Genomic DNA, 19,140 nt, shown 5'->3' with positions numbered 1-19,140 from the left:
AGAACGAAGACTGCATGTGAGTAAAAGACTTGTGATCTGAATACCGCATAGCGTAAAATAAAGTACTTCGTATTTCTGTGTAACAACATAGGTTTTATGTTTACTTCTATGAAAGGCTCTGAGCTGCATCCAAACACGATGTATACAGAAAAAGCATGGATTTTTTTTTTTATTGTTGTGTGATGTTTTTACTATTCTAAGGCCCATGAAAATCAATAGTGCAATATACATTCATTTCAAATGAGATACTATATTGCCAAAATGAATATAACAAATATAAAATATACCGCTGCTTCTGCCCAAGTGCCTTAGTTAGTGTTGCTTTGGATCATAAAAGATATTTCAACTATTTAATATGCACTGTATATCTATAGGACATTTCACTGTAGACCCCGAATACTGGATGTTACTACAGCGTACTTGTAATGTCAATAACACACACTACATGAATTCCTAAAGTTTTAAATAGCAGAAGAAAATGTGAAATACTTTTGGACTATTACTCTCTAGCAAGGAAAAATAAAATACAACGTTCCATGTGGACCACATCCTACAGTTAAAGAAAAACATCAACCAGACTTCTGCTCCAATAAAACTCAATGGAAAGCACTCTAGTTGTATTTAGACAGCTCAGAACTTGCTAACTCTGAAGCTGGCTTAAAATCATGCAGCACCACATTCACATCTTGAAAAACTGAAATTTCAGAACTTTTCCAAAATGACAGAATGAATGATTTTTTGAAGCCAGTTTTAGCTATCTTGCCCTTTTCTACAATAATATTGACAATTTTTATTTAAAAAGAATATAATAATAATATAATAATAATAATAGGCTGTTCTGGATCTTTAAAGGTGTCACTACAGAAGATGCACTGTGAAGCAGCTCTGGTCTTACACTATCATCGATCTAATAGTCCATATGGATGTTGTATTATTTGACATATAAGCTGATATGCTCAAAGCGTGGACTCTAACAAAATCTTTATAAATCAGCAATTTGCTGTTTACAATTTCCTGTGGGGGAATAAACTAAAAAATTGAAATGAGGGTTGCCACTGCTATGCAAAATTTCAACCTGTTTATGATGGGAAATAGAGGAGGTTGTTAAACCCCAAACATAAAGCTTTGTAAATGCTCGCTAAAAATAATAGGCAGTAAAACAGCACATTAAAACGCTACAGTAAAATCTCTTGTTAAAGAGTCGTTACTCTGCGTGTAAAATGAGTGTTTTGAAATGCAGTCACTATTTTGATTATTCTAATTTCAAAAACAGACACCGTGATCTAAACTGATTTTGAATTCCAAATCATGGTCTTTACAAAATATGTAACATAGAAGGCCCCTGAACCCATCTAAGATGCTCTCGTATCTAAAAACGCCTCAGACTTTGATTTAACTGAACTTTAGAGTTAAAACTGTGCCCAGTTTTGTGTTCTGCAGCTCAAGATAGTCAGGGAACTTCTAGAGAAAGTCCAGCAGAGGGCCTCAAAGATGATGGGAACCTGGAGCATCTCATATGGAAGAAAGGTCTGAGAGACCTGCACAGCTGGAGAAGACAACTGAGAGGGGTTCTTATCAGTGCTTATAAAGATCTAAATGGTGGCCGAGAGCATGGGGTCAGGCTCTTCCTGGTTTTGTCTAGAGACAGGACAAGGGGTAACAGGCAGAAACTGGAACATGGGAAGTCCCATACTAGTGCAAGGAAGAACTTTGTTACTGTCAGAGTGATGAAGCACCAGAACAGGCTGCCCAGATAGGTTGCGGAATCTCCTTCTCTGGAGACATTCAAATCCAACTGGGCATCCAGGAACCTATCCCAGGTATCCAGGTGCTTCTGAAGGACTCCTGCAGCTATCTTCTCTTTCTCCAGCATTAAAAATAAACATAAAACCCACTGCTGACATGTCAAAAAGAAGATCAGTTAGGGCAGAAAGAGCCGTGTGCTTTCCGTGGGGTGTGTACCCTTATATAAATCCACTAGCATATGAAACAATATCTAAAATAACAAACATTGCTCTGTTTTAACCCATATCTTTGTGCTTCAAAAAGCACAGGGACGTTCCCAGTAAATTCTGCCATTTTCCAATCTGCACAGAAGTCATTTTTAAACAAGCAACATGCAATTTAAAGCAAAGAGTTTCTTAGTGCAACTTTATGCAAGAATTGAGCATATCATGAATACTGCTGAAAGATTGTTCACATTATTCATTTTACACCAGAATGTTCCCTTATTTTTCAAATCAATGAACTTGCTGGGTTTGGAAATGACTCCAGAAAGGAACTGTACCCTCTCATTTAACTCTACTCCCTTTAAGAGCATTTACACCAGGGAACGATCTCCTCAATAAGCATTTTTGTTTAGCTCATTTCCCTCCTTCCTATCTGTATGCATTAGACTGAAGCACTGCTTGTTCATAACTTGAGCCACCTCGTTTGTAGCTACATTAATGATGCAAAAGCATGGGATATAATGATCAGGATGCACGTGTAGCATAGACATCAAAGATTATCCAGTTAAAAAACACAGAAAATAAACAAAAAATTCCTTTGACCTTTGTGTCGAAGTTAGAGATGATCATTCTGCCCATTTATAATTTACAGCCTGAAGCAGCACAGCTCTCATTTCCTTTTCTCAGCAAGAAGAAAAATAAACTCTTGAGTAGTGATACAGAAAACAGGGAAATACTATTAATGCATTTTGACTTGTGCAGTCCAGGGCAATGCACTGGAAGCATCTTTTCATTACACCGTGTGAGAAATCATTTTATATCCATGAGAAAGCATGTTAAAGAGCTGCAATGGGAACACAGTGTGAAACTAGTAGTGTGTTACTACACATTTGCTGGCTTTACCATGCACGGATTTCCTCACTCCATAATCAGGTCATAATGCTATCTAGAAATTTTACATGCATTGCTTCCACAGTGTCTATGTTAGGAGCATATACCAGCAAACCATGCTCTGTTTATGGAGCTATGGATTAAGCTAAATCATAAACGGGTAGTTCTGGGATGGAGTATGCATGCAAAGGAGCTGATGTAGCTACTAAGCTCTTCATTAACTCCCTGTTTTATTTTATAAGTCTTCTGGGTGTTGGCAAGGATTCAGATTTTTGTGCCAGTGTTCTACCTATCAGTGCAAATCAGCATTATGATGCCTTCTCCGGCTCTCATCTTTAAAAGAGAACAAAGAACACAGTTCACAAAGAACACAGAACGGAAGCAGACATACTATGCCTGCAAAGAGAACTTCCCAATGGAAAAGGGAGTTAGAAGGCCAACAAGAGCCACCTAGCTCAGCTTCTTGCAGAAGAAAATCCAGAACCGCTGGCAGACTGAAGAATATCCCTACCACATCCACTCCATGTGCTCATGGTTTTAAGACCATAGAAGCACACTACGATGTGATACACAAAGAACGGAGGTCCACTGCATCTCCTATATTTTCCCATTAACACTAAATGCATTAAGTAAATAACTCACAAAGTCTCAGGAGTCAGGCTGAAAAAGACTGGTCTGAAGCTGGGAACAAACTGCACGTGGCCTCAGTTACAGCAACTTGACCATGTTTGATCAGCATCTCCTGCTGTGTAGGTGAAGGTCATAAGATGCCGCATTACCAAAGCCAGCTCCACCCTGCACTCATGTTTCAAAACCTTCTTTAAAAATAAAATGGAAAAAAAGTGACAGCCAAATCCCAACAGACCTAAAGTGCCATTTCACTATATAAAAATCTCCAGCTTGACTGTTTAGTTCTGGATTGAGGCATATTCCACTACAGAGTGCAGTAAGGACAGAAGCAGCAGCCAGGAATCGTGTCCTGAGGAGGAGCATCTCCTACAACACTCAGACTAACACAAATCCCAGGACTTGAGTTTGTATGAACAAACTTGTACCACCTCACAAAGCCATAACACATACTACTATGCAACCACTATTAGGAAACTGGGAGCAAGTGAGAAAAGGACTAAGGTAGAATGTATGCTCCCACCCTCCCAAAACACACACTAACAACATACAACACTGCATCAGCTTCCAGGGGACCACCTGCCACAGGGGTGATGTTGAGGCACATGGAACTGGATGACATGAACATAGATTACACCAGTCTGAAAGTAAGCTCACTTCCCACAATGCACGACTGCATTTGTTTGGATTCAATGCCAAAATTTAGAACAAATAGCGTTGGGAATCAGCTCCCCTAAAGAAAGCAAGTAGCAAAGACACTCATTACTTTACATAGCATATTTTTGGCTCACTGACTGAGTTTGAGGAGTTTCAATTTTCTTTACTATCACAGACTTCCCTGATCACAAATGAGTAATTTCATCGTTCTATGCCTCCAGCCTTCAGATCCAGAAACACTGCTCAGTGCTGCCCTAACTCTCTGGTGAGTGGTGAGAATATACTCGTTAACATGGTTTCACATACTTAGTAATGAGGTTTGTGTAAGGATGGAGAAACAGATTTCCTTTGAGTATTTTATACTGATTTTTTTTTAAATACAGATGGGAAGAGGGAAGCTGTAGGCAGTGGCTGATGCCACTCTTTCTCCTCCTCTCGGCCTTTTCCCAAATTACTCTCTCAGGCTCAAAGGTTGTTGCCAGTCTCAGGTTTCTGCGGAGTTCAGAATTTAATATTTTCTTGATCCATGTCATTTAACAGGCTTTTACAGCAAGAAAAAAAACAACAAAACCAAACAGTGTGTATATATGCATATGTATTTCCTTTGCTTATTTCTGCACATTTTACAGCTGTTCTGAAACAAAACAAACTCACACAGTAAGACAACATTATTTGACTTGCTTGAAACTAAGGCTTGCTAAACAAACTCCCATTAACCAAGCCTGTCCCAATCTTCCTGCACACCAAAGCAAGGTCTTGCTTCAACCCAGATCTCCCTTGCTTACATTTTATGTGGGCTTGAGGAGTCTGTGTAATCAAATTGAAGAATAATTGGGAAGTTAACACCCAGTTTCACATGGAGATGCAAAATACAAAGGATTTTAAGCCTCACGTACAGGTGAAATACTTCACATGCTGTGAAGCTGTCAGTTAAGGAGTGCTTTCTATAAGGAACATACTGTTGTGAGGATTTGCATGGGGAGTTAGCAACCAGCCCATTAGGCACTGATAGTATTTGGAAACCTAACTCTCACTGTCTCCTTCAGTAAACCTTGTCAGGATTGTCAAAGCCATATTAAGGAACCCTCCTCTCCAAACCCCCCTTACAACTATTTAGACACCCTTACCGCAAATGAACAATCCTTATCACAAAAGAACAATATCCATTGCTCTTTTCCATGCAGTAGCTATACTTTATTTTAAGCAGGATCTGTTTCTAGAGAATTGATAAAGCTTTTGAAGCTCAGGCAGTTATTAGCCTCACACTTGTGTATTTTCAGACTTCCAGACACTGTGATGCTTTTCAATTTATTACCTAATTATTAAGCACATGCAACTTGTGAGCAATGCCATTTGTTATTAACAGACCAGTTTCTTAGAGCTTAGTGGAATAACAAGCAAAACCTTATGAAAAGTTGTTACTGTGGAAGTAGTAACTTTTCATATTTAATATCAGTGAGGCCTTACTTTGGAGAAGGACCAAAGAAAAATGATTCAATTATGGGCTAATAGTGTGATATTTCTATTAAGCAGCCTGCGTTTTTAGTATCAGAAAAAAGAAAACTTTGAGGACTGTCTTGGTTTAAAAAAAAATAATTCATTTTCTGCCTAGCATCACATTTTTTAGACCATTATAATGAAAAGCCAGTTTCATAACAGAAATAACAGACATTTTTTTCCCTTCAAAAGTAACCAGTCAGCTCTCAGCTCCTGTGCTCTCAAGGGTGGGGAATTCAATGCAGCTATTGCCACAATTAGAGAGACTCTTGGGTGAAAAACCAAGGCTGTTCAGTCAATCAAGCACAAGGTGATTTAAGGCCGGTAGGTATTTGAAGACAGAGGTTGCAAATGCTCCTCTTGCATCGATTTTTTTCCCTTGTTAGTCTTTTAGGCTCGACACAAGTGGGAATACACCAATTTCAACATGTCCCTCTGCATTACCCCTCCAGGTTAGAAGGAAAGGAGATGGAGCACACTTCTGCAGCAAGAGACAAAGTGCAGAGGAAGAGGCACGGCTGCCACATCTCGAGTGCAATCAGGGCCAGGAGGACCAGCAATTCTGCACCAAACCTTGTGATAAGGGACGATAACCTCATTTACCATCAGGTGAAAGGAAAGCATGATGGAGCAACAGACAAAATTGTGGGCTGGGCAAAGTTCTTGCAAAAAAAAACCCAACAAAAACCAACCCCTCTAAGGATAATGAATTAAAAACTTAAATCAGCTTATGAATAACTATTAGCACAAAGTGCTCATATATCTCTGGCACTAGAGAAATATCAGATCTGTGAAAAGGGGAAATACAGCCGACAGTTTGCTAACACACTTAGTGGGGGTAAAAATCAAATATTCTCCCTAGCACCAGAAATTAAAAATCAAGCAGGGAGCCAACTCACATATAGATATATTAATAACATTCTCAGTGATTTTTATAAAGTATTGAATAGTTCCCAATTATATTATGGTGGTAGAAAAAGCATATTACATTCTTTCAGATTTCAGTAAATTTTTCTAGGCTGTTTCAAATAGATTAAATTAAACAAGAAGCAGAAGCAACATTCCCTCCAAGAAATACTTCTGTTAGTTCTGACTTAAAGGAGACTTGGATGATTTTCATTATTATGATGCATTTACTCTACAGCCTCCTCAATCCCTTAAATGAATCTTTGAGGACAATATCTAGATAGATTTCTAAATAATAAATGTACCTGACTGAACTATTATATGAAAATTTAAAGATCTGTGAAGATGCGCTTCCTTCAGTCCCTGTTGTTTTTGAATATAGCAATCACAATATTAATGCGAGGCCGTTATCATACTGGAATCCTTATTAGCTAAAATGCAAGAGTTATCACCTCTGCTCTTTGCCTGAAACAAAAAGCAATCTACATTAGATGAGGGGTTTTGTTCTAAATGTATGTCAGAGATTAAAACTAATTGAATTCAAAGTTCTAAGCATCAGAATAGTTGCAATAGAATCATATAGTTGTATTACAAAACATTTATCATCACTAAATGGGACTGAAAGACTCAAACTGATGTTATTGAGCTGAAGTCTAAGACAAGAAATTAAGGGAGCTCACAGATTGGATTCAGACTTGGAGAAAGAAGGGGACAAGAGAGGAATGTGCAACGTCCCTCCCAGTATCTCACTTCTCTTCAGGCACCAGAGTGAGCACAGGTATTTGCATGGAGTCACAGCCCATCCCGAGCCTGCTCATAAAATCATCACAGAATGACTTGGGTTGGAAGGAACCTCAAGGATCATGAAGCTCCAACTCCCTCCCTGCCCCACATGCAGGGCCACCAACATCCACATTTAATTCCAGCCCAGGCTGCCCAGAGCCCCATCCAACCTGGCCTTGAACAGCTCCAGGGATGGATGGGGCATCCACAGCCTGGTGGCTTTCCTTCCATTTTGCTGTATGACACCAATGTGAGTGCTGCCTCTCTGGAAGCTCATTCAGCTGGAAGGAAACCAGCTTGTTGCCTTTCCTTAGTGGCAGAACTAAGGCACAGCAGAAAAGCACATTTAGAACTACCTGTCTCAAAGAGGAGAATGGAGGCACAAAGAGCAAGCAGCTAACAACACTTATCTTTTGAAGTGGGAAAAAGAGATTACAGCAGCCATAGACTTCGAGAAGAGCCCCAGGACCTCTTCCTTGCCTAGTTAATGGGGATGCAAGAGTTGCCCTTAGGCTACATTCACCTTTCCACCAGCCTAAACCTGCTGGGTTCCTTTCATGTGTTCAAGCAGTTGTGTCTTACACCAAATGATGAGAAATGCTTCAGGCTTCAGATGGGAAATTGCCCCTGTGAGAAGCATAGACACCTCCCCTCTCACTTCCAAGGGTAGAGGTGGGAGGGGGCTGTGGCAGAGCAAAACAAGTGGTTTGTGTCCTGCCAGCACGGTCCAGAAGGAATGACCGAAAGTAAATTGGAATTGGCTCTGATCCATCACGTACATTGGTATTGGCAAATGAATACCATAAAGAACTAAAAGAATTTGACCAATATCAAGAAAAAGAACACTGTAAGAAGAATGCTTGAAAAGACATTTCTTCATATTGCTGGAGTTTTGGACAAATGAAAAAGCAAGTCATCAGGCCGAAGTTTAAATACACATAAAATCCCCAAATCTGCCTGTAAGATCTGTAGATGTCTACTGCCAAAACCACCAATGCTATAAGTACTGCTTGCAAGAATACATGACTCAGAGAGGCTAACTGCTTTTGTTTGCCTGTTTATCTCTGCTTATTTCAGCATTTTGATGCCTACAGTCAAAAGCAGATATCAGTTCAGCACCGTGCTTTTTAAAACCCCTGTACTTGAGAAATAGAAACGGAACCACGTCTGATTTTCCACATGCTCTGATTCTTAAGAATTCAAAACTTAAAGGTCTGTGTATCATGGGAGGACACAAAGGGAATGATAACAGCGCATCACTTTCACACACACTCCAGCTGCACTATAGGGGATGCATACTGGATATACAGCAACTTTACTTGTACATAATCCCTTGAATTTACAAGATTCACAGGCCCCCTCTTGCAGACCTTAAAACCTAAACAAGGCAGTATGACAACACATAAGCAAACACCTTCAAGGAGAAGAAAATGGGAGGATTATTTAAAATGAGAAAAGAAGCAAGACTGCTTGAAGATGAAGCTTAATTACAGGGGAGGATTTGAAGGAAGATAGAAAACGCTTGACAAAGAACAAGCTAAAAATCATGGCAGTGACATAAAAGGATGAACAGAGCAGAAAAGATGAAAGTGGGAATAGGTGATGTGAATGCACATTAACCTCTTTTTTGTCCCAAAGACTTATTCCAAAGTTAAAAAGTACTACTGGATATTTGCCATTCAGCTGGTGCATACGAGAACACACCCCTGCAGGCCCATCATGGGTCTAGACTGGCCTAATAAATCACTTGTCCCAAGACAATGCAATTAAGCCTAATTAGCTGATGCCTTTATTCCTAAACAGTCTTTTCCCAAGGGAGGTATTAACTTTTGGTTTCTAAATTAGCTCAAGGATCTAAATTGCTCTCATCTCCTTGGCAAAGAAACAGTTTGTTTCTACCTCAATACAGAGCACTTCACCCACCCTGGGGACACTTGTTGCGCTCCAAAAAGACGCTGCCTATACATCACTCCACAATTTGGATGCACTGGGACTACGACAGGCCCTTCTGCACACAGCAGCACACACACTATCATCTGTGACCCCTGACTTCCCATTGCACCGTGTTCAGTGCAGAGTCCTGGAAGTCTCAGCATTGCTTCTTCAGATCAACCTGGCCAGACCAAGGTGCTCTACCCAGTTTTCAGCAGTGTCAAGACATTCAGATCTGATAAGACTCCAAGGGCAACAATCAGAACATCAGCCCACTGCTCACAGAATCATTTTAACCAACTTTTCTGGCACTGTAGTTATAAAGCAACCTTCCCAACATTTCTGTTATTCTCCCTCACTCCTGACAATAATCACCTCATTCCAAAGCTATATTGCTCTCAACGACAAAGAAGCTTCAGCTACTTCATTTGGGGATTAAGCAGCTCCAGTTCTAAAAGGGATAATATGGTATCTCTCCAGAAATCGAGAGGATAACTAAAGGAAAACAACCAGATCTACCAACCTGAGAAGGAACTGAACAACTACTTTCAAAATAGAGCAAATGGGAAGAGAGTATCTGGCAGGTGGGTGCCAGGGAGAGGAGGGAAGGGGAGACCATCAGGCACTGACACAGCTTACGTTTATCCCATATCACTGCAACAGTTCACCTACTAAAAGGAAATGCAGGTCTACATAAAGAGACAGAGAGAAACCTTTTGTGTTCTGGTATCTTCAATTTTCATGAAGCCCAAAGAAAAGAGATCTAAGAGAAACAGTTGATTTTTCACCTCTACGTACGACGAACTCATCTGAGGCTATCTTGTCCTTCCCAAAGGTACTATGAAATGGTTCCTTTTATTTCTTCTTGCTTTCCTTTTTAACATTATAGCAAAAGCCAACGTGATTTGGACGTCAGCTGCTTCCTGCACACACAACACTTCTTCACATCACTTCAACTTTTTATTTTTAACCTCTACCTGCTGCTAGTCTGTGCTGAAGTCTTGATAAATCCTTTTGCTTTAAACACTAGGCCGTGTACAGTTCTCATTTAATCCTCTGCCAAGTCTTATCTATTATTCTCCTGACTGCTTTACATATATTTATTTCCCTTTCATCTTTCAAAATTGTGCCTTACTTTTTTCTTACAAGGATTCAGAGAGGACTTTTTTTCTGCTCCTATCTCAAGACTCCGCAAGTTCGTCCCCTCCCCATCCCTTATGTCAGCTGACAGCAGGGTTAAGCTCACCATGCATCCACAGCTGATAAGAATACCTGACTGCCGCTGTGCCATCCATTCTATCCAAGCTTGCAAACTTTTACATCTCAGTAAAGAATCATTAAGGTTGGAAAAGACCTCAAAAGATCAAGTCCAACCATCAACCCATCCCGACTATGCCCACTATGTCCCCAGTGCAGCTAACCTGCATGGCAAACTATCATTATACTTTTCATAAATGAAGAAGTTGAGGACTGGAAAAAAAAGGCTTCTCCAAGCTCAAAGTGCAGCTCAAGCTCATTTTCAGTATTAGTTTGTCACCTTAGTGCTGCCGGTTCCTTGGAAATCTCCCCTTTGCAACACAACAGAATTCAAATGGAAATTTGGTGGGGTGAGATCAGTATGCAGACAGTGGTCAATGCATCACCAGTGTTTCATAGCTCTGCCCAGGTCTACTGCCACAGAAATGGCTCTAGCACAATTAGCCAAGAGTATATTGCTCTGTGATATATGTGATATAGATAGAACAGGTACTAAAAAAGAGCCATTCAAGTAATAAAATAGACTTCAAGGAGCTGAGATCATGAGAGAATAGGGATATATGGGGCCCATATATGTCAGATTGATTAAATTTTAGTACTGTGGAAAGAAAGATAGTGGACTAGTGAAGGACTACCCAAAATATTCAGGTACAGATGTTAATTAGGGTGGTTACAACATGTAACTTTTAAACCCATGGCCTTGCTATGAGTCAGAGGACCATACCTAGCTAAGCTCGAGTGCAAGATAGTGTTTGCAGTGGCCCTGTCTTCTGTGGGAAGGCTACTATACAAATTACTACATATGCATATATGCATAAAGAAAGAGTACAAAATGCAGCAGTTTTCACTGTTTTCTAGTCCAAGAAGCAGACTCTGGATGGAGCAACATCTGTGGGGAATATACCAGCCATGGCTGCAACACCAACATCCATTTGCTTCCACTGTTCATATTAGCAAGAATGAGCATGAGGAAAAAAAGCACACAGAGAAATAAAGGAAACCATAAAAAACAACAACAAAACACCTCTATGTGCCTTTGATGAAAGGCAGCAGCTGGGCTTAGGAGTATCTATATAAAGAAATTTGGATTAAGTTGTTTAATTCCCACTAAGTACCTAAGTTCTTTTTGCCTCAAAGTAACAGAAAAAGGCACTTGGCAAACATTCTGGGTTTGCCTCTCTGAATTATGCTCAGAACATGTGTGTGTGTATATATATACATATATAATATTAAAATACAATACATAATTCCAATAGATAAATAATAACCTAGTCAATAACCTCCAGAAAATATAAAGTTTGAAACAAATCCATGGAAGTGGGTTAAGTGACATTGATAATACTGATCACAACCAAAAAAAAAACAGTATTTCAGGTGGTTTAAATGATGAAGGGCTATCAGGTGAAATGGAACTTAATTAGCCCTTATGTATGGATGTGGTGGAAGTAAAGAAACCGTTTAGTGCTTCTGTTTTGAATGAAGCTGTCTGGCCACTGGGTGTCATCCTTGATTCAGACGACAGCCAAAGACTTTTTTTAGATTCAACATAAAAACTGCAACTTCCAGAGCAGTTAAATTCCACTCTATTTGATTGTACAACATACAGCAAATTGCTCTGCATTTAAATCAGCTATAAAATTGAATACTTTGACAAAGACAAATTCTCCTTTGTCTCACTGTCTTATTTGGAAACCTGAAAAGGCTGGTTGGTGGGGAAAAAAACAACGCAACCAGGGTGTATTAGCTACAAACAGTTTGGAGAGTCATTATCAAATCTTAGGAAATATGAAATAACTATGATTAAATAATGCAGAAGGTTTATACAGGAAGCCTGGAATAATATTCTTAATTGAGTCCCAGGTTGAAAAAACTGCTTCATACAAGCATTTGTATTTGAGGCATTCAGCATTCAGATCCGATACACAAGTTAATGATTATGTATGAAGAAGCAGGTTCAGGAAAAACTAATTTAAGCCCTTCCCTATACTACCAAGCCAGTGCCCTCCCTGCAGTTCCAACATTTCATCAAGGAGGATGAAAGACTGAAAGTTCTTGAGGCTTTTTTCATTCTTTCCATTACTCTTCTGTGATTTCCACCTGGTCCACTTTTTCCACTGCTGCCCAGCATCCTCCCTGCACCCCACAGCCAAGGCTGGAGGCCAGGAGACCAAGCCTGCACCTGCTGACTAATGGTGGAGTAACAGACACCTTTCCAGCAGCACTATCCCAATATCTGGAATGTTTTGCCAGCATTCACACGTGAAGATCAAATCAGCTCACAGCAGGTCATATGTCATCCTAATGAGTTTTCTGTTATGGGTGACTGAGAAGAACTTACCAGCGTTATTTTGTTATCTCCTGGGAGTCTAGACAGTCTGAAACCAACACATAGCACAGCGAAGCTGTTTATTATAATATTATTTCTCTGAAACCTGATTTAGTTTGCCTTCCTCAAGCTAAAATAAAAGCAAATTCTCCAAGCATTAAAGCCAGAATGCGTTTACATTTGTCAATGCATTAAAAGTATTAATCCTACTGTTCTTAATATACATAAAGGGCAGACAATGTTTTAAATAACAAGTATTTTTTCTTTTTTTTAAATGCAGCTAACTTCAGTTCTGATAGCACAGCTTTTCCTGGATTATGAACTCTTTGAGAACACAGATCTCCATGTAATGCTTCCCAGCTTTACCAGTGAATATAATTTTAATGAAAACATGCCAGTATTAAAGAGCTATTAGACACAGAGCTGAAATTGCCTTTGATTTTGTTCACCAATCAGAGACTTGATTAAAAAAATCCATTTTTTAAAGGAAGATATTAAGCATTCTCTTTACATTAAGCAGTCTCACAGGCATGATTTGAGTTTCTTATATTATAAGCATTCTCTTTTATGATTACACTTAGTTTAGAACCAATAGGAGCCTTCTTCAAGAAAGAAATTATTGAAGATGTGAGCTCATACACTAATAATTTCAAAATATACCTAAATTAGCATAAAATAACCCTTCTAAGCTAAAAAGTCAGATAACCAGATTATCTAAGCATGCACTACCCTCTTCATTAAGGTAATAAGTCAGCAACAAATATTAGTCTAATAAGTCTTTGAAGCAGAGAATTTTTTTCTGCATCCATCCATACAAACATATCACAGGTCTATGACCAGGAATACTTTCACAGCTCCTTTTATTTAAGTACAGAAATACACTTACGCTGGTCGAATGCTCTGGGAATGCTTCTCGTGAATGTAGGCAGCAGCGAGGCCTCCTGCTCCAGAATTTAAATACTGGAAAGAATAAATCAACATGTAAGCATCTTCTGTGCTCGTTAACTGTAATGTACAGCTTTTCTTACCTCACCCTGCTCTATAAAACAGACTAATTTCAATATTTCTCATGGTTTTTAAAATGGAGATCTTAGCACTTGTCTCAAAGTGCTAACGTAGGTACAAGTAGATGTATTTTTTTCAGATTACTTCTAAAAATATTCTTGGGCTTACATCTGAGATCTGAAATCTAACAGACAAAGGGCTGAAGCAGACCCACATTTTAATGTATAGAGAAATAATTCATTTAACTTCATCTGTTGATTCTCAATCTCAAGAGAAAGTGAAGAAAGCTAAAAGAACCTTATTGTATGATCTGAATTTCTTTTTAAGTTGCTCTAACTTAGGGACAGATTACAATAATCCCATAGTGGCAGGACATTCTCAATGTGGAAAATAAGAAGAGAACCTTTGATTCCATGGCCACAGATCTGAGAGTGCATCAGGGCAGATGTTTAGCCACTGTTAGCATCTATCATCATCCACTAACACTAACAACAAAAATGGCTTTTTGTTTGCTTTTTGGAACCACTACTCAAAACCACCACTCAAGTCATTATGCATCAAAAGATGCTACAGCTGGTACAAAGATTCAGCCCAAGCTTTGGTGAATAACATCACAGGTCTATCTCATACTCGTATCTGTAAATGAGATTACAGAGGGCCTCAAATGAGGAATCTCTTTTACCTTGTAGGTGCACCAGCAGGCAAAATCCACTCCCCAGTCATGCAAACTGAGCTCTACGTTCCCAACAGCATGAGCCAGGTCAAATCCAACAAAGCAACCCTGCAGGAAAGATATTTAATATATCGTTTATCACAATAACCAACACCCTAAAATTGCTTTGAAAAAAGTATCTTTAGAGTTGTACATATTGCTCTCTATGCAGGCTTGATAACAAGTTCCACTGGTTATATATAGTTTTACTACAGACAAGGTATCCATGCTGCAGGTATCTACCAAAACTGTGAATTGTTTTATGGGCTTGTCTTCAAGGACACTTGGAGATAGTTTAGATTTCTATTTATTTTTCTCATGCAGTAAAGCATAAAATAGTGTTATTCAGAGATGAGCAGATAGTGAGCAGTTAGATTTTACTGTTTTCTTATGCTTAAAGTCCCCTCACTTTTCAAACCCTGATGTTGCTCTTTGGGGATCCAAATTAGTGAGACAGCATCCTATGCAACACATTGATTTTTAAGGATTTCTGTACTTGCAAACACATTGTCATTTCTCTGTTAAAAATGATGTACTTTAATTACCAAACCTTGTGTGGGGCACTATGCAAGGAAGGAGGAAAAGAAAGGTAATACAGATGTATAGGTAACAAATAGCAGTTTTACTCACAATACAGCCACTGGATGGCAGCATTTTTTTAACTAAGAAAGTCATCTTAACTTTGCTGTTTATTTAAGCACAGAGAAATAAAAGTGCCTTTTGTGCCTACACTACAAATAAAATGCTATTTTGCATTTTGCTTTAAAAACCACAAACAGCCAGCTTGAAAACAGCACGGTAGGCATAAGAGTGAGAGCCCAGGCTTCAGGAAAAAAAAACAGCATCCAATAATAAAACAAAGGATTTTTCTTTTTTTTTAAAGAATCTCTTGCTGTTTCTTGCATGAAGGGAGTCTGAACTGAATTATTTAAACAATACTTTGGTATATTTAATCCTCTGTAGAAGACAGATAACAATTTGAATGAGGCAGCATTTTAAGAAGATCCAAACAGGAATTCTAGTGGAGGAATTAGTGAAGTTATCAGCTGGAAAAGCCAACCCAAAATGATGGGAAGAAGAAAGCCCACCGCCATAGTATTTGCATAATACAAGCATCTGCTTTTAAACACAACCAGAGTTGCAATAAATGTTCCAACCTTCACACTGCAACTCGCCTTCATAGAGATGCCCAGGAGTAAATTAGGAGAAATCAACATAAGTTGAGAGGTTTATGCAGAGAGACTGAAGTGCAATGGAAGCCCATGGGAGTGCTCATATCCAGAGAGATAAAATGGTTTTGGTTCAGAAAACAAGGCACTAAAGCCAATCTGCTACTGAATGAGAAAGCTTAAGACATTAACCTGGCTTCAAAACATCCGCTGTCTGGATTTAAACGTTTACACGCAAATGAACTACACCAATCTTTTAAAACTGCTACAAGAAATTCATTGGTTTCAGTGAAAAACAAGCATACTGCAATATGCTCGGAGTCTTGGAGAACAAGCGTGGCAGCACATTAACAAAATTAATACAAAAGAACTTGTTGCTCATGAAAAAAGTCCATAAGAAATACAACTCTATGGTAAATTCTGTCTTTAATTCATTTGCTCCTTCCTTCCTTCCTCATAAGCAATAATTTCTACAATAAACTGAAGTACAAGATGAATAATAAAGAAAATAGAGTGAAAATAAGAGAAGATGGGGAGTCACCCAGAGAAGCTGTGGATACCCCATGCCTGGATGCACCCAATGCCAGTTTGGATGTAACCATGGGCAGCCTGATCTGGTTGGGGGAAACCAACACATGACAGGGGGTAGGAACTGGATGGGCTTTGAGGTCCCACTCTAATCCAAGCCATTCTATGATTCTGTGACACCAGGAGGTTGGACGCCTTTGGAATCATGGTACTACATTGACACCCCATAGCCAGAGTTACACCTCAGTGTGCCCAAGTGTTTCTGAGCACTGACACTGGCTGGTAGGCGTTGGCTTGCACCAATGCCATGCACCTGAAGCTCTCCAAGTAGACATCCACCAGCATGCCACCCATGGGACATATCTCTCAGGCAATTTAACCAACCCCCACTCTTTTGGAACGGCTTGGCAGATCCCACAGTGCACCATTACACTTCATGAGCCTGAGAACCCAGGTTCTGTGTCGATAGGTTTCCTGCATCACCTCGGAAAACCTGGGATCACTCATGTTTTGCTCAAGTTGTCATCCCCAAAAACGATGATGATGCTTGGCTTTCCTAGGAAGGCGTCTGGCACGAGCTGCATGAACAGCAAATGTTTTGCCACACAGATTTCATGGAAGAAGTAAAACAAACTGAAGCAGCTCTCCCTGCACACACCACGCAGAGCAGGGACTGCGTGGGAACGTCACTTCCCCAGGCGTGGGGAATGCAGAGCACCCCATCTGTTACGGGCAATGTAGAGGACTCAAGCACTCCCCTGCCTCTTCCATTTTATTTTAACATCTAAAAGTCATTTCTGCAACGTGTCTGGGTAGCTGCTGATAACCAGCAGGTAACAACTCAGCATGGACAATGACATTTGGAGAGACGGAGAGAAATGACAGCCTCACACAAGCAAAGCTGGGACATTTAGAGCGAGACGGGAAAAGAAATGAAGATGAAGGATCTTAAATCTCCTCCTACTGGGACTGGAGAGATTAAAATACTTTACATACTGTACAGAGACAGTGGAAAGTACAATGTAACTTATAAAATGAAAATCATATTTGAAAGGCAGACTCCTAGAAATCAGCCATTTCTTTGCTTGCAGAGGAGTAAAACAACTAAATCTCCTGCAACCTCTACAGCAAGCACAGAAATGTGGAACAAGAAAAACTGTTACATCCTCCTTCAGCCTGCTGATGGGTCTCTCGCACAATACGCTGTAATTTTGATTTATCTGAGGGACCTAAGATGGAAAAATAGCCTGAGGTAATTTTTCAAGCTTAATTTAGTTCATTTAATATTTAATGACTTAATGAAGCTGTCTATGTGCAGAGCTTTCACTCTGGGAAGAATCTTAACGTACGCAGAGAACTTAGGAAATTGGCTTAAAAAATGTAAAAGGAAATCGGTAACTTAATTCATAAATGATTGACCTCAAAGATCCCAGGACATTTTCCAGACCTCCAGAGCTTGTGGCTCAGACCTCTAGCTAAGCCCTTATGGGGTAAAGCACTGCAGGACTTTATTTCAATTGTCTATTACAATAATTAAGACCATCTGTAGGGCGTTTTTTTCCTCAGCCACACCAGTTGACTAGTGCTATTCCTCCATTCTTCCCCCTTTTCTCAAATAACACTATCTCATATTGTCTTCCCCCCTATTTCTTGTTGTCAGCTCTCCCCAGATTCATTGCTTGCTCTCATGAACATGGGACCATTCACTACTCTTCAATACCAGTAAGGAGAATCCAGTATTTTTGCTCTCAACTTCACTTCTTAGGCACATCCTTCTTTTAAATGCACATTTTAAAGGACTTCAGCTGTTTTATATTAATGTCATGTATGAAACAGTCATTCTAACCAATGCTGGTTTCATCAGGTCCAGAAGCTCTAGAAGAAATGGTCTTCAAGTCCTAAAAGCCTCATAAGTTTTAAGTTCTTATAACATTCCCTAACTGATCCATAAAAGAGGAAAAAAACCCAAAACAATAAAAGTACTTCTTCAAACAGCATATAGAAAAGCCTTTATGGAGAAAAAAATAGCTGCTTATCATAACTACCTGGAATCTGCCCTAGACGCTTGAAATCTCAGTAGCCTTACTGCCCAATATAGTCAAGATTTGTTCTAGTTGACACTGCATTTTCAAGTTCAACTTGTTTCAAAATTAAGGACCAGAAGCACTGGATTAAATCCAATCCAGGTTAATCATCTAAACTCAAATTTCTTAAGCAGAGAAGGTTGTTTCCTTTTCATCATATTTCCTCCTCCTGACGGCTGGGTCAGCAGTTGTTCCTTGCTCTCCTGTGGCCCAACATCAGTTCCTAAAATCAGTTCTGACCTTGGAACTGAAGAGAGGAGCCAATTGTATTCAAGGACCCAGCATTTTGCTTTTAGTAACCAGAACCTCCAAGATCAAGCAGCAGCAACTTACAGGAAAACCACTTACCACTATTAACACAGCAAACTCTCCATGAATTGCTGATTTAATAGCTGTTCAAGTAAATATTTGCAGTATGCTGATTGTTTAAGTGTGGTGAAACTGTATGTTAAAAAGTAGTTTTGTATAAACATATAAACATCACTTAGCCCAAAGGCAGAATCCATAAGGATGTGGAGCTGAATCTATCTGACAGTAGGGGAACAACAAGGGCTGCCTTATGCTTTGCTTTTAATCCTATCTAGGCACTCAAGCACTACTTTTCTTTAAACATGATGACATTCCAGGTTATGAATGTACTCACTTCCCAGTGCAACACACAATATCCATGAACAGGTTTATTACTTGCATGCACAAGTAATGTCTACATTCATTCAGAGGTATTCATAGGGACACAGCAGCTCACATTTTCCTCCTGCTTGAATTCATACTTGCACAGCCTTACGGAAATGTTAAGCTCATCCTGGTTATCCTCTCA

General features: G+C 39.5%; 1 protein-coding gene across 6 annotated transcripts in view; it reads right to left on the bottom strand.

Moving 5' to 3' along the window:
• Nucleotides 1–13,674: 13,674 nt before the first annotated feature.
• Nucleotides 13,675–19,140, bottom strand: part of KYNU (kynureninase) — a 32,646-nt gene continuing 27,180 nt past the window's right edge. For all 6 annotated transcript variants that reach the window (XM_015869119.2, XM_015869117.1, XM_015869116.2 and 3 more), the window contains 2 exons: nt 14,513–14,611; nt 13,675–13,785 (listed from right to left, as the gene is read on the bottom strand). In XM_015869119.2, coding sequence (XP_015724605.1) covers nt 13,708–13,785; nt 14,513–14,611 — 177 coding nt within the window. In that variant the 3' untranslated portion in view covers nt 13,675–13,707. The remainder of the gene's footprint in view (nt 13,786–14,512; nt 14,612–19,140) is intronic.

Source organism: Coturnix japonica, chromosome 7 (assembly GCF_001577835.2).
Source record: "Coturnix japonica isolate 7356 chromosome 7, Coturnix japonica 2.1, whole genome shotgun sequence".
NCBI lineage: Eukaryota > Metazoa > Chordata > Aves > Galliformes > Phasianidae > Coturnix > Coturnix japonica.
This window is presented reverse-complemented; position numbering and strand designations above follow the sequence as displayed.